This window comes from Fopius arisanus, unplaced genomic scaffold (genome assembly GCF_000806365.1).
Source record: "Fopius arisanus strain USDA-PBARC FA_bdor unplaced genomic scaffold, ASM80636v1 scaffold00031, whole genome shotgun sequence".
Taxonomy (NCBI): domain Eukaryota; kingdom Metazoa; phylum Arthropoda; class Insecta; order Hymenoptera; family Braconidae; genus Fopius; species Fopius arisanus.
The window spans coordinates 1,158,886-1,174,058 of NW_011887770.1; the positions used below are offsets into that span (position 1 = coordinate 1,158,886).

General features: G+C 37.9%; 2 protein-coding genes and 1 long non-coding RNA gene across 6 annotated transcripts in view; 2 read left to right on the forward strand and 1 right to left on the reverse strand.

Annotated features, from left to right (window-relative positions):
- Nucleotides 1-15,173, reverse strand: part of LOC105265725 (uncharacterized) — a 77,946-nt gene that overhangs the window by 44,930 nt on the left and 17,843 nt on the right. The gene's annotated exons all lie outside the window — the stretch shown is intronic.
- RYa (RYamide) lies at nucleotides 1,700-4,450 on the forward strand. Of its 2 annotated transcripts, XM_011303369.1 has the most exons (5): nucleotides 1,700-1,960; nucleotides 2,112-2,176; nucleotides 2,519-2,674; nucleotides 3,084-3,449; nucleotides 3,738-4,450. In XM_011303369.1, exons 2-5 carry the CDS (start codon nucleotides 2,149-2,151, stop codon nucleotides 3,749-3,751), a joined length of 564 nt encoding a protein of 187 aa, XP_011301671.1. In that variant the 5' UTR covers nucleotides 1,700-1,960; nucleotides 2,112-2,148; the 3' UTR covers nucleotides 3,752-4,450. The 2 variants fall into 2 exon arrangements, with proteins under 2 accessions (XP_011301671.1, XP_011301672.1); XM_011303370.1 differs by lacking the exon at nucleotides 2,112-2,176.
- Nucleotides 7,291-13,911, forward strand: LOC105265715 (transmembrane protease serine 9). Of its 3 annotated transcripts, XM_011303366.1 has the most exons (9): nucleotides 7,291-7,739; nucleotides 10,059-10,495; nucleotides 10,639-10,683; nucleotides 11,215-11,472; nucleotides 12,124-12,209; nucleotides 12,291-12,376; nucleotides 12,452-12,726; nucleotides 13,074-13,231; nucleotides 13,301-13,911. In XM_011303366.1, the coding sequence occupies exons 2-9, from the start codon at nucleotides 10,066-10,068 to the stop codon at nucleotides 13,457-13,459; spliced, it is 1,497 nt and encodes a 498-aa protein (XP_011301668.1). In that variant the 5' UTR covers nucleotides 7,291-7,739; nucleotides 10,059-10,065; the 3' UTR covers nucleotides 13,460-13,911. The 3 variants fall into 3 exon arrangements, with proteins under 3 accessions (XP_011301668.1, XP_011301669.1, XP_011301670.1); XM_011303367.1 differs by lacking the exon at nucleotides 11,215-11,472 and having other exon boundaries at nucleotides 7,292-7,739; XM_011303368.1 differs by lacking the exons at nucleotides 10,639-10,683; nucleotides 11,215-11,472 and having other exon boundaries at nucleotides 7,292-7,739.

A 15,173-nucleotide genomic window follows, 5' to 3' on the forward strand; every position in this document is an offset into this window, starting at 1 on the left:
GGCATTTATTTGGTGAATGGAACACTCTCCAATTTTTTGGAGCAGAAAAAAATAAAAATTCATTGATATGGAAAATTTCTCTTCGCGTGATAAATAATTGAATTATCCAAATCTTCAATTACAATCAGGAAACGAAAGATTCTCTCTGACAAATGAGACAGTACCCCATGTTAGACATTCTTCGTTGTTTTCCGCCTCAAGTCACCCTCAATTACCCCCTTGAATCCTTTCTAGAGCCCCAGAGAATTCCCAGCTGTTATTTCTAATCCGGAGAACGAATTTGGAAGATAATAGAACAATAATGGAATAATGGAAACGAAAAATCCGTGGAGCAGCGAGAAATTTCGCAGCTGTTTGACACATTGGATCAATCAAGGACCGCGGAAAAATTTTCTAATGGCAAAAGAGGGGTATTGGAAAAATGGCATTGTTATCGGAACTATTATCCACAGGTCTGAGTTATTTGATGTCATAAATAGCGAAATAACTAGAATATTGTACACATCACACGCAACAAGTAAAAAAGATAGGAGTAATGCGTGTTGCTCGAGAACTGGGGTAACAGCTGAGAGCTCCCCTGAGATTAACGTCACGAAAAAAATATTTGAATCCACTTTATCATTTTTTAATTAATTAGATCAAACTGTGCGGCACACTTACGCCTTTACGCTTCCTTTTACGTGCGCGAATCTACTGTTTGTTATTTTGGGAAGATTATTCAATACGTACTGTGTCACTTTAACAAACAAAAATTAATCGATACTAGTTATTACATCGAGCAATCATGTAATTATAAGTAAAGCTCATGTAATTATTGTATACAGACAAGGAAGTGACAAATTTACATCCGTGAACTAACATTTATAAAGCTATAGCAGAAATGAATAACACGTGTCGAAATACTCGGCCTTACAAATGTAGCAAGTGTCTTTACATGAATGTAAAATCATAGAAAAATATCAAATGTGTAAATTATGAATCGGTATCGACACCATTCGGCTACATGCCGAAAAACACGTGGAAGCAATAAAATGAGGCCGTTGTGTAGTCAGCTGTGTAGAATATAATAGTACATCCTTAAATGTATGAAAAAAACAGTCGTACATCAGCCAAAAAAAATCCAAATCATTTTTGGGAGTCGCCCATTGTTTATATCGTCACTCGAGAGGACATTTTAAATGCTCGAAATGATTGCTCGATGTAATAACTAGTATCGATTAATTTTTGTTTGTTAAAGTGACACAGTACGTATTAGCCGTAAAAAAAGTGATTCACAATTATGTGTAATTATTCTCACGGAATGGAGAGCAAATCGAAAATATCACCCACGAGTTTCGTCAAAGGATCATATCACATATTTTAAATGAATTTTTCATGAGAGCAATGAAAAAAAAAACTTCACACCCGACAGCCGAAAAAAAGCTTACCCCCAAAATATATGAAATTTATTTATACAAAATGTGATTTACACTCTCGTTGGACTCAACTATTTTTCTGTACTTCACAGTCAGTTATCATATGAGTTATTGGACTGGGGGAACTGTTAATTTATGTTTGAACATGGGGTAATGATTTATCTCGTTGTCGAGAGAGAAGGAAATTTCCTGATTGTCATCTACCCCCGTTGTGATGCAAATTGACGAATAATCGAAGTTCAATTTTCGGGGGGGAGAGGGGGTTGGGGGATGATTCAGGGAGTTACTGATTAATTTGAGCTAATTTGGGAAATTGATATTTTGAGAGGAATTTGTGAGAATTTGAGGCATACGTTATGTATGGTGTTTTGGAGTGGGGAAATTTACAATTTGTCACATGTCCCTCACCTCCTCCCAAAACCTGAGGGGTCAACCCCTCTTCATGACTGTGGGCGGACTACCCGTGAGTATATAAAGCTCTACCCGATGCCAGAGGATCCCAGAGTCGTTTCACCCCCTTGGATGCCCTCATCTCTCTTAACTACGTAAGTTGTTAAAAAATATTTCATTTCCACTAATTCTCTATTTTACATCCGGCAATCAAATTAGTCCCACTATTCATTCAATCGTAAAATTTCCCTCGCCACCCCGAGTTGTTAATTAATTAATTATTCCATGCACTCATAATTTCTCCAGAGAGTTTGAAATGTTCGGTGGATAAGAAAAGCTTATAATGATCGAATCATCCGTTAAAAAATCAGGTAAATACTAGCATTATTATTGATGTTGTTGATATGTAGAAATAGCCGGGTGGAACCAGTGAAATTATTGAAATGAATTTCGAGTTAATGCCTCTGGGTTTTGCTCTGTTAATTTTTTTTCCCCACTTTACCGGTGAACATTAATAATAAATTCTGTCTTCATGCTGTTGGACTCATCCATAAACCACGTTCTCACCTCAAGATTCCAAAAGATAACCCACGGAATGTGTTTCCTCCCCCCCAGCTACTTTCATATGCCAATATATAATTTATGAATCGACCGGATAAATATATAATGAAGGGTCAGTACAAGGGAATGAACGCTTTTTTTTTGGGGTTCAGTACGAGTCTTTTTACCGAGTGGAAGAATGTCTTCAACATTTGCTGTGGACCCTATAGCGTGTCTCTGGATTGTCCTGTTGCTCACGAATGTCATCTTGGCGGATAATAATTTCTACACACAAGGACGTTACGGAAAACGTCAAGAGTCACGTCCAGGTGAGTTAAATTTATAAAAGGCCACCGTGCGAAATCACTCTGTTTGGTGTGCGGTTGAGGATTAATTAAATCTTCCTAATTACCCTGTAACGACACCTGTGACATTGCGTGGATGGGAAAGCTCGCAGCCCTGTATTTAACCAGCGGGTTCCAGACACTCGAAACCTTTGAGGAATTTTTCTCGGTCAGAGGAACAAATGGAAATGTGAAAATCACTGAGAATCGAATCCTCAGTTCTGATTTCGCACGGTCCAGGCTACAATTAGACCCCATCATCGCGGGGGCTTTGTGGGGGATTTATCTTTAATTTCCGACAGTTGGGGATGAATAGTCTTGGAATATTTTGATGAGTGCCACTTCCTATGAATTTGAACTTTGATGGGAGAATTGATTGAAGACATTTTGACAGAGTCTAACAAGCGGCCCCTGTTCTTTCCAAGCCGATACGGCCGAAGCATTCCAAACTCCGATGAAACATCGGGTGGAGGATCGAAAATAGTGGAGATATCACCGCGACCTGATCGCTTCTACCTCGGCAGTCGTTATGGAAAACGTGGACCAGTTGGAGATGAGGAATCAACTGGTGGAAGTCGATTTACATCGCTCAGCAGACTAGAGGCTATTCTGCGGTATCTAGACCGTGCCCGAAGGTCCAATCAACATCGTAATAAACAAAATTATGAAATTGAGCAGATCTATTACGACAATGGGTACGATGATGGCAATGATGACAATCTAGTTGAGGACAATGACAGCAAGACTCCGTGTCAATCCGGTAAATATTAATTGAAAAATTAATTTTCACCTTCATGAATAAAATAATATCTTTCTCTGGTAAATAAAATCCATAAAATCGTGGATTGCCATCGAACTGTGAACATCTAGTTTTTTATTTAGATATTTCAATTCTAAATAGAGCGGAAGCCGCTGGAGTAGAAAAAATACATTAACAGTGAATGAACGGAAAATCCAAGTCATTCTCCTGATAATTGGAGTAATAACAGGGTTTTATTATTAAAAAGTAAAAGTGTTTTATAATGAATTTAAATAATCTGTGTTCTAGGCAGCCAGTGCTAACTCAAAGGAAATGATGAAGAAATAGTTGAGGAAATATGACGCGAGATATGAATACTGCTTGAAATGCGGAATAAATCGTTTTGTCTCTCTTTGGAATTCACTACTGGCTTTCCAGAAGGCACGCTAAACTCTTCCTCACGAGGAATTCATCGATAAACCAAAATTGATACTAGTCAAGTAAAAAATGTATTTAATTTTCGGATAAAATCTAAGATTGAAGTCCGTCGCGAAAATGTTTTGAAGGTAATATTGTCTCTTCAATTCTACAGATATCTGTGAAATAGTCTAATCTAGTGTTGATTCTTGGAATTATTAATTAGTATTAATATTGATATATAAATATCGAAAATACATGTAACTCTTTCTCTCAAAAGCAATACAATTTTGGCAGCGCTCTACATCATTTTTGTATCTAAAAGTGAGAGAAGTGGTTGAGACATGATAGTTTAACCATTAGTCATACCCCTGTGATTTAATATCTTTTACGTTTTATGGAGCAGGGAAGTGGGATTTTTTTTTTTAAAAGAGTCCAGCGAAAGTTTTGGATGTTTTAAATGAATTATGAAAATTTGTTGTTGAATAAAACAGATCAACTCACTTTTACAGTGAATTTATTTGAACGCTCAGTTGAGGGACTCGTAAGAAATTAATTTGAACAGAATTAAGAACTCAATTTTGTTTCATCAATCAATCTCGTTATTCAGGCGTTCGGAAGCTGCCACAGTTTCTGAATAAATCAATCTCCAGTGGAAATCTATTTTCTCTATTTTTTAATGGATCTCATGAGGAAGCAGAATCAAATAACTCAACATCTTTCAATTCTGTAGTATCGTCACGTGTCATTCACTTTCACTAATGAAAACGAGTCGGCATTGGAGCATGTGACGAGCGAAGTCATCCCCTTCTGATAAAAACAATTCAGGGACTATTAAAAATTTCCCACTGAGTCCCACTGGTTCTATTAAAAATTGAGGTTTTAATAAAAAAAATTGGAATTTTAAAGGAATTGCCGGAAAAATTATAAATTCCACGAGCTTTTCCCCTCGTGTCTAATTAAATGACGCGCCCTTGGAAAATTTTGAAAAACCCGGGGAAAAAGGGACTTCGATGTTTAATAAAAAATAAAGAGGTTTTCAAGGTCGTAATCCCGAATTATTTCAGCGAGGATGAGAGTGGGAAAAAAATAAAAAGAGTAGGATAACGATAAATACATCTCTCACGCACATAAATAAATCCCTCGGCTTTCGACTAAAATTTCTAATTACGCTGGGATGAACAGTGTTATGTGAATGCATACGAGCCATTGAATTTCTTGGTTTGATTGTATTTGGGACCTACTTTTCGTATTGGTATCTGTGTACAGCACGGGAGAAAGTAAGAGGAGTCGACAGAACTTCTCTTTTTGTCTTTATTCTTTGCTGGACGTTTTTTTTTTACAACCATTTCTTTCTGTTTAAAGAGCGGCTGTCTACTCCAGGAGAATCTGAGCGGATAGTGTTCACTCGTGAAAGTAATGCGGACTTCTGGTGTGTAGGAGCGACATCGGGGGATTTTTTTTCATTGTCTGAAGACGACATTAGGATAATTCATGGCATTAAATATTTTATGGCTTGTTAAAGATGGCTTTGAGGTATTTAATTGCCGAGAAAAAAAAAAAACCTCCGCAATTATCAGTTTCTATTTGTCTTATCGTAAAATTACGTGATTCTTCATCTGGAATTAACGGGAAATTACTGACAATCAATTTTTATTTGTTGGAATAGTATTAATCTCGTTATAAATAATTTTGGGGAATTGTTTTGCTTTGGCGTATTGAACACGTGAATTTTTCTTTCATATCAAAATGCGGAGAAAAAAGAAGTAGTAACACATGACTTTCGAGAGTTTGGATACCGGAGAAAGTTCAAAAGCATTATTACACCTATCATGATCTCGTTCAGAGGAAAGGAGCTAGACCCGTGATTTTTTCAGTATTTAATTCACATCATCTCGTAACTCGGTAATTCTAGATATTTGGCGGTTCACTCGTGGAGGTATTCATTTTCTTGTTTTGGAATTTTTTTTTTCCTCTCGATGCTGAAGTCACTGGGATTTTTTTCAACTTTCCACTTGATCTTGACTGAGCATATCTCGATGTCGTCAAGAACGAATAAAACCGGATGTGGCTTGATTGGAAAGTACCACCAGATCAGAATCCGACGGGTTAACTTCGAGCACTTTTATTTTCAATTCTTGGGGTAAACATCGGTATGTGCGCCAGTCAAGAGATGAACTCACTATTGAAAAATAGGGATTTCCTAACGAAGCGATTTTTCATTTTATAAAAATGGCTTGTCTAACTCATCACGTGCGTTAATTCAATTTTTTTTTCTACTCTGAATCTTTACTGGAGATTTTCGAGAGAACGATAGCGACTTCCGTTCTCATTTCAGACAATATCCGCATTCAAAACAATAACCATTAGGATAATGCCGAAGAATTCTCTCCTTTTGAAGGGAGAGATAAGAAAAAAATCGGCTCATTGTCTCGTTCGAACGGGAGCGTGAAAATAAAACGACTGTTCTACGAAAGAGTTATGTCAAATTCTTATTTCAACTCGACCGTTCACCAAGGCCTGAGGGTAAACGAAAAAATGAATTTGGTATATGAAAAAAATGAAGGAAAAATTGAGGAATTATCGTTGAGTCAGCGGAAGTGAGAAGAATTGAAGAGAATTGCCACTTTCGTTACGGCCCGAGGCGGACAAAGGAGATTCCAGATGTCCTCAAAACAATTATTTTTCGCAACTCAAACGCGTTTCCTTGCCCATAACAATAAAATTGTGGAAAAAAAATGGAGGCTTTTAGAAAAATTATTTACTACTTAATCTTTCGCAATGATCAACAAAGTGTAACGTAATTTACTCGGGAATTATTTCAGTTCTAATTTCATGGAGGAATGGATTTATGTTGAGATTCGGGTCAAATGCGGAAACTTGGGGATCATTTCGCAAGTTATTTGAGGGACATTATTCAAGACTGGCATTCGATTTTCCAATTGTTACGTCGAGTTAATTCATTCTTGCATGAGATAACTCGGGAATTAGTCGAGCAGATGATTAAAGATCGTGCGTTTTCACTTACAATTGTTGAAATTACATTTGAGGGATCATTTCCCTCAAAATTTATCTACTCCACGATCAAATATCAAAGCACCTCTTTTTTCCAAAAATTAATTCGCTCTAAAAAATTTTTCGAGATAGACAATTAATTGATTAAAATGACTAATTCGATTGATTTGATTTTACTGATGGGTTGGGGGGTTGCCCATGGGGTGGTGCAACAAAATCATGAGATGAATGATTTAATTGGAGTTCAATGAGTTATTATGGTAATCCTGAGGAGATGAGTTGTAAAAAAAAACTGACGATACAGATGGAAAAATCCGGCGAAGTCCAGATGATGTTAGGAGTGGGAGAAATGAAGCCGAGAGAGTTTTACAAAACCGAAATGAAACTACAAACTCGTCGGAGAAAGTGAGAGCTAGGAGGCAACGGGTTTGTGTTTAACGTTGGGCACTCAGTTGTTGTGTGGTGTGGCATGGGGAACGTGAGGTTTTTCAGAGAGTAACGAGTGTAAATGTGCTTTTAACCAGGCGCCAGTCGTTGAAGATCAACACCGGCCCCTGGACTCCAACCCAAAAGCCAAATACATCACACAACGATTTTTCACTCAATATCAAAATTCAAATTTTAAATTTATCCCTTAATTTAAAAATTCCCTCCCGACCTGAGCAAAATGACAGGGGAATATAATTCAATAAAATAAGTGGAACCATCAGCTGTTTTCGGTGATGAAGAGGAGAAAATGAGAAAATGAGAGTGAAGTTTTTGGGTTACTGTTATTCGATTGAAAATTGTGGGGATGAATTGATGTGAACAGTGGAATTTGAGAACACGATTAAATTTTGAGGAATTGGTGAAGATTTGGAAGTTTGGATTTTTCATTTGGTAAGATTTTTTTTTATTGTTGAAGAGAGATGTTGCTTGGATAATTGAGCGTGAAGAGGTTTTTCTACGGTTGAATTTGATTTACATGAGTAAGTGATGTTTCGGCATTGGAGTGAAACGATTTACGTATATGGGGGTAAAGATATAAAAATCCATTACACAATGGAAAGTACTCGTGACGAGAGTGTGAAGAGATTGAATGGGGTGGGGAATCAGAGAGATGAGGGAATTGGAGCATGAAGAGTCGTTTCAAGGCCACATCAACGTCGAGGGATGGGAGGGGAGGAAAAAAAAAGAAAGATGCGATTTCTTCGGACCGGTTTTTACAGAAGGTGAAAATTCAATTTTTCAGGGGGAGGGCAAATAAAATCGAAAGGATCCAGTCTGATAAACGGTATTAAAAAATTGACTCTGTGGAATCGGTTGAAAAATCGGTTGAAAAATCGACAATTGATTGAGGTAAAATGTAAATGACTCGACAAATAAATTCCTCATTCAACCAGTCAGAGAGATAAGGGAAATCCAAATAAGATCTTAAGAAATCCCGCGACTCTCGAGAGCACCTCGAGGTGAAAGTTCGCATCTGACAGCGGGAAATCGCTCATTTAATTTGATAATGAATAAACTAGTGAAGTAATTAAGTGAATAGTGTGATTAGGTGGAGAGATTTTTTTGATGTAAATACGGAGATCGTGTGTTTTGATCAGCATTGAACTTTCTGCCCCATCCCCTCCTCTTCACACGTGGGGGGGAAATGATAGAGGCGAACGGGTGAACGTGAACGTGAACTTCAAATCGTGGACTTTCTGTGGAGAAGACGACGCAATCGTGTGCACCACTGCACTTTCACTCCCTGTCTGTTCTAACGTGGGTTTTGTGGGTATTTTACGGGTGTATTGCTAAGCCAATGACCCACTAACATAACGGTAGAGTGCGCAAGCGTGAAATATTAAATGTCGGGGATTGGAAATCAAGTGGACTATTGATGTAGTTGGTTGGGTTCTGATACTGACGAGATGATTGGATATATTTTATGATTGGTTATGGTATATCCGCGGTAGTGGAGAAATTCATTGCCAGAGATAGATATTCCATAAACAAAAAGAAAATTGATTGATTGGAAAATTGGAATTCATTCAAGCCGATCTGTTGAAGAATGTATATAAATAAAAATTCATTGGTCGCATTTAATATATTTTGAGAGAGGGAAAATGAATTTCTGGTGCTTCTAAGTTACGAAATGTTTCGTTTTTCTAACGGATCTTCTGTGAGATCCATCCTATTGAATAACTCGAGGTCATCATCGTCCCTTCGGTGCATTGACACCCGGTCCCCGTTACATAACTATGGAGAAAGGAAGAGGAATAATTATCGGTGGTCACCGAAAGAATCTAGGAATAATCATGAGATTTCGATCCAAATGACACGGAATATTCAAGGAAAAAGGTGTGAACCAAACTGGGGAGATTTCGTGAAAGTTCGGGTGGATGCGAAAGCCATAGGCCTCACATATCCGGAGTACGTGAATATTTTGCCGGATGGTATTACGAAACCAGTCAAATAAACCACTTTTTGCTCATGCGGATGTGTGATTCACCTTCGCGTATTAAACGACGAGGTGAAAGAAGAAGATACGAGCACTTTCCCTTTAGAACGAGAGTTCAACATGTTTCATCCATCAAACGCTTTCCCTAGCTCATCTCACGGATTTTCCGACGAATTTTCCCGAGTTTATTGCATTTTTTTTTGTGCGACAATTAACCTTTTTTTTGCGTCAAAAATTCATGCTGTCGCATTAAATAGAACGAAAATTTGCACGGTCGATAACGCGTCACTCGCAATTCTGTGAAATTCAGGAGAGAATCCTGGATTTGCCATGTTCATTGTTTATTTATTTTTATAGCGAGAAAAAAATGTAGTCTTCCGCTTTTTATTTGCGTATGTCTATAACTTCCGCATGTGCCTGGGTCTTCATCACTTTCACTCATTATTCAGTCAATATGTGATGTAAACTAGATATATGTTGGGGCTATTTGCATTTTTATCTACGTTCGATTTCACTTTTGTGATTCAATCGGTTACCGAATTTTTAAATGGAATTTTGGAGCTGATAATTTTTTTACGGAAATTGCCATGAATTTTGGAAATCTTGAAATATGAAATTTTCGATTTTTGCCGTTTAAATAAAATTTATCAAATCAATTTCAAGTACTCAAATACCTGATTGGCGATAATATGATGGCAAATAAAGATCACCTCGCGAAATGGATTGAAAATCGAACTCCTATTGAATATTTTCTTTGCTTTTCTTATCTACAGGTGTACAATGAGATCGTCAAAAAAGGAGTGCTGCTGGTATGTCATCACATTTTTGTTGATGATAGAATATGTGTACACAGAGGTGCAAGTGCCATCGAGTACTGAGAACAGTGTTACGCAATCGCCAGTGAATGACACGACCCGGGGATTTCTCCAGAGAAAGAGAAGATTCGTGAGATTTCCAGTTCCAGGATACTACGAGTCACCACCAAGTGGTCGAAGTGTTCACCCGATTTCCCGATTTTCCCCGATACCAGGTCCACCCTGGAGGCAGTCAAAGTCATACTGGAGACCTCCAGCAGCACCAGTAATGGCGCACAGAAGTCCCAGGCTCATCTTCAGGGATGACTTTCCCACATTTCCAGGGTCTGGAGTTGGATCGTCATTCTTCCAGTCAAACAATCACGTGTCGCCAGAGGTTGACGACGACTTCCGAGGTTCTTTTTTCCTTTGAATTTTACTTTTTCGTACTACCCTGACCCGAATTGTTTAAATTGAATTTAATGAGGAGTAATTTCTAACCAAGTGCATACCATATACCTCATCGTATTTAATCGTTATCTCATCATTGTCATTTTAGATCACCGGAAACAAATTTACAACGATTATCCCAAGGTTGATACAGGTAAATACCACTAGTAAACCCGTCTTACGCTTGATAAGATAATTGCCCTGTCATAATACATATAACATTCCGAAAAAGTAAAAGTCGCTTGATTATATCCCACTAACATGTTACTGAGTACAGGGACGAGAAACAACATCTACGGAATCGACTCCTCACTATTTCACAGGGAGAAAAAGTTTTCTCGAGCGACGAAAAAAAAATAATAATAATTGGCATACATCGAGAAATATTTTTTCCCGTGTCAAATCGTGGAAAATCAACGTCCCGATTTTTGAGGAATTATTACGTTTGTTTTAATGACGATATCTTCACGACAAAACAACCGGATGTTGACTGTTTACTTGCGAAACTTTCGTCACGGTGACTAATTGGTTCTCCCGTTATTACTCTGTGAATATAATATCGCGATTGTCAAAAAATAATGTTTCCACGACTTGGAGTAATTCAGGTGTACATGATGAAGAGAAAAATAAAATTTTCATGTAATTATCATTGTCTCTCGCAAATCCGAAATTCTTGTTTATCCAGAAATACCGCGGAATGAAAAAAAACCATCGTGGCAGGGTGATGATACATTGTGCGCTGACGGAAGGAGCTGTGAATTTTTTCTTAAATGCTGGATGACATCCGGTCTGTTGGATGGCAGTTGTGGTGGTATTATGTACGCGTGTTGTCATCGTAAAGACCCTAAAACTAGCAATGATTTAAATCTAGTTGATGCACCTAGAGAACAGTTGCATCAGCAGCTTGAATTGGACGGATTTACGGATACAGCGAGTGACGAGCGTAAGTTAACGTACAAGACCTCATGCATGTAACGAGATTCAGTAATTAAAGTCAGACGAAATGAGCGCACGATAGATCTCAACTTTTTCACCACCAAAAACGTAAAAATGACAGATCAAAATCATTCAAACGACTATAGATTAAATTATTCACCCGTACTTTCATTTTTCAATTAATTAATTTTTGATATTCAAACGGGAGATGTGAAATATAAATGTAAAATATATTTATATAATCGAAAGTGATTTCACCGTTGAGTTGTGAAAAATATTGGAAATTTCTTCAGCTTTCCAAAGCAATCATCTCTTATTCAGTTGGTTTACTGTTTTCTGTGGAATATTTATAATTTTTTTATGTAGATAAACGATGCATCTCCTTTCTCTCCCTCTTTAATTATTGAACTGCATGAATTGAGAGACCTATAGCGAATTAATGATGATTTAACAGGGTTTAACGAGGATTAATTTAATTCACTAGCACGTGACTGTTGTCATCTCATCCACTTTTCTAACGCGTGAATTACTCCAAGTCTAACGATTTAAATAATTTACACTGGTTCGAGATTAATTTGGCACTGATGCATGAGGGGTGTGTAGGATCCCAGGTAGTGATTTAAATATACAGGTGTATTGGATTATTTGTTTTGTGCAGAGTGTGGAATTTCGTCGACGAAACAAACCGCGCAGAGGAGAATTGTGGGTGGTGATGATGCTGGGTTTGGCAGTTTTCCATGGCAGGTCAGACTTCATTATCGAATTATTTTCACCGAATGGGAGAGAACTTTGAATAGATGATCGTTAAAATCTTAATTGATTTAGGCTTACATCCGCATTGGATCGAGCAGATGTGGAGGAACGCTTGTCAATCGTTATCACGTGGTGACAGCGGGTCATTGTGTGGCCAAGTGAGTGTTAATTCAATTAATTGTGGTACTCAGTGTTTTTTAAACTTCTGGTGAACAATTGGAAAAATATTTCAGGGCTTCTGCTCGTCAGGTGCAAGTGACACTGGGGGATTATGTTGTTAATTCAGCGTCGGAGACACTTCCTGCTTATACTTTTGGGGTTCGAGAGATACGGGTTCATCCTTATTTCAAATTTACACCGCAGGCTGACAGATTTGATGTTGCTGTCCTCAGGCTTGACAGACCTGTTCATTATATGGCACACATATCGCCTATTTGTCTGCCTGATAAGAATGAAGACTTCCTGGGGCAGTACGGGTGGGCTGCAGGGTGGGGAGCCCTTCAGGCCGGTAAGACAGATTCTCAGGTATCCCTAGGAATTCCTAGGAGACCCGAAATCCATCGATACGAAATATTTATCAAAATTATTGATTCATCGAAAAATCGTCGATGAATTCATGCAAATTGAAAGCAACAGAAAATATTTAATTATGAATTTTTCAAGCGAGATGATTTCTGAAGATTTTTTTTAAGGCAAATGTTGATAATTTTTTAAATCGTTTCAGTAAAAAAATATTAAACAAAAATATTTCGTACGTGGAATTTGAGATTTGAGAGATTTTTTTTTGGAGGGTTTGGAATATTTTGAATCGGTGATTTAGAGAGATGTTAAAAAAATAATTATTTATTTAAACAGGCTCTAGACTCAGACCGAAAACCCTGCAGTCGGTAGATGTACCAGTGATCGATAACAGAGTCTGCGAGAGATGGCACAGGACTAATGGAATAAATGTAGTAATTTACGACGAGATGATGTGCGCTGGGTACCGAGGGGGTGGCAAAGACTCGTGTCAAGTGAGAAATTTAATTAACGTGTACCGAGTCGATTACTGATGGGTTAAACATTTTTTTTTTCGTCCTCAGGGAGACAGTGGAGGTCCCCTGATGCTAGAGAGAACCGGACGTTGGTATTTGATCGGCATTGTATCGGCAGGATACAGTTGTGCCCAACCAGGACAACCTGGCATCTACCACCGAGTCGCCAAAACCGTCGACTGGATCACATACGTCATAAATTCATAAAAATCCAAATGCCAGTTTCAAGAAATTCCCTCCTACATTCGAATATTTATTCCTCAATTTAATTATCCAGAATCCACGCCCATTGACTGTCAATAAAAAATTTCATGGATCCTGAATTTCTAGAATGAACTTGCGGGGAAGAAATCATGAAATTTCACGTGTCCCCATGCCAAATCTCCCTTAATATAATTAATAACATATCGAATATCGAATCCATTAAATTTCCATTTCAGTTTAATGGGCAGAGTATTAATAAATTATCTCGGTGAATTTCTACTCTCTGTAAAAACAAAAATATCCCGAATATTTAATAATTGTGATACACGCAAAACCTGTTCATTGTATATAGTAATAATAAAATACTTTGTTATATCGTTAAAGTATTAAAAAAATGTGGAGTGAGTGGGGAAAATTGGAGGGTGTAATTCGGAGTTTTGAAAAAAATAAATGAAATAAGGATAAATAACCATTCGGAGAGTCCCGAGGGAAATTCCAGTCCGGAGATAGTCGAGAGTTGCAGGTGGAGGACATGGAAAAAGCGAGAGGACAATTTTATACTTGCGAGTGAAAATCGAATCGCAACCATTGAGTTTACTCTTTCATCAGATCCGGCTGGGACACTCAGGACACTGTGGCCTCTGCATATTCACAATGAATTTTGTATGAGATCAGTTTATCCTGCACATTCCAAAGGGATTCAATGATGAAATTGAAAAAAAAATCAATTCTTCCCAATGGAATTTACCAATTCTTCTATTCGGGAATTCTATCCAGAAATTACTAGACCATCATTCAAAAATTTTGCCCTTTCACAATTTTCGAGTTAATGCTCGGGGAATAAATAACTCATCGATGAGCTATGGCCTACTCAGGGTCCACTGGATATTGCATAAGAGGAAAAACGAGACCTTGAGGATCTATCCTGTCCATCGAGGAGAAAGCACTGGGTTTCCTCCACTGACCCACAGAGAAATCCCAAAAGTACTGAAATTCAAAGTAACACCAAAAACGATTGGCTTCCGGATAATTTACAACGCTGGGTAATAATTCTGAGTTAAAGGTGACACGACTCTTTTCTAAAAACAACTTTCGAATATCCGTCTCACAGAGATGTCCAATAGAAATTACGAAAATAATTCTGCAGATTAAATTGCGAATGATTAGCGAATGTTTTAAAAAAATTGCGAAATAATTTCGTAAAATTTTTCTCAATCACTGCAGTCTCTGGTGTCATCTCCTATCGATGAATAAAACTCATTGTCATGTTCCTCGGATATTCCCATTTCCCTCGACATAATCATTCGGTAGAATCGTGAGTTACGAAATACGAACATAATTCCCCCTAACATGCTCTCTGCTTCATTTTATTGCCTGAGAAACGCCATGAATCTTGATCTTGCCCCATTATTCTCTATCTCAATCTGGTGGAACCTCACCCCTAGGATGTAATCTCTCGCCCATGTGATAGTTCCAAAGCAATGGCGGACATCCTTATCACGACGAAAAATGGAGACAGGGAGAAAGAAGTTTGAGTTGAGAAAAAAAAAATATATTCCGAATTACATTGGAATCTATCCAGCACACATACGTGCACTCCGTGGAGATATCATCGCTCCTGAGGACGTGTATTTTCCCTGACTCACTGGAATACGAATAATTCAAGGAGTTGTTCAACTGACGTCAGAATTCTCCTCGTCTCCGGGTCAGGAGGTGC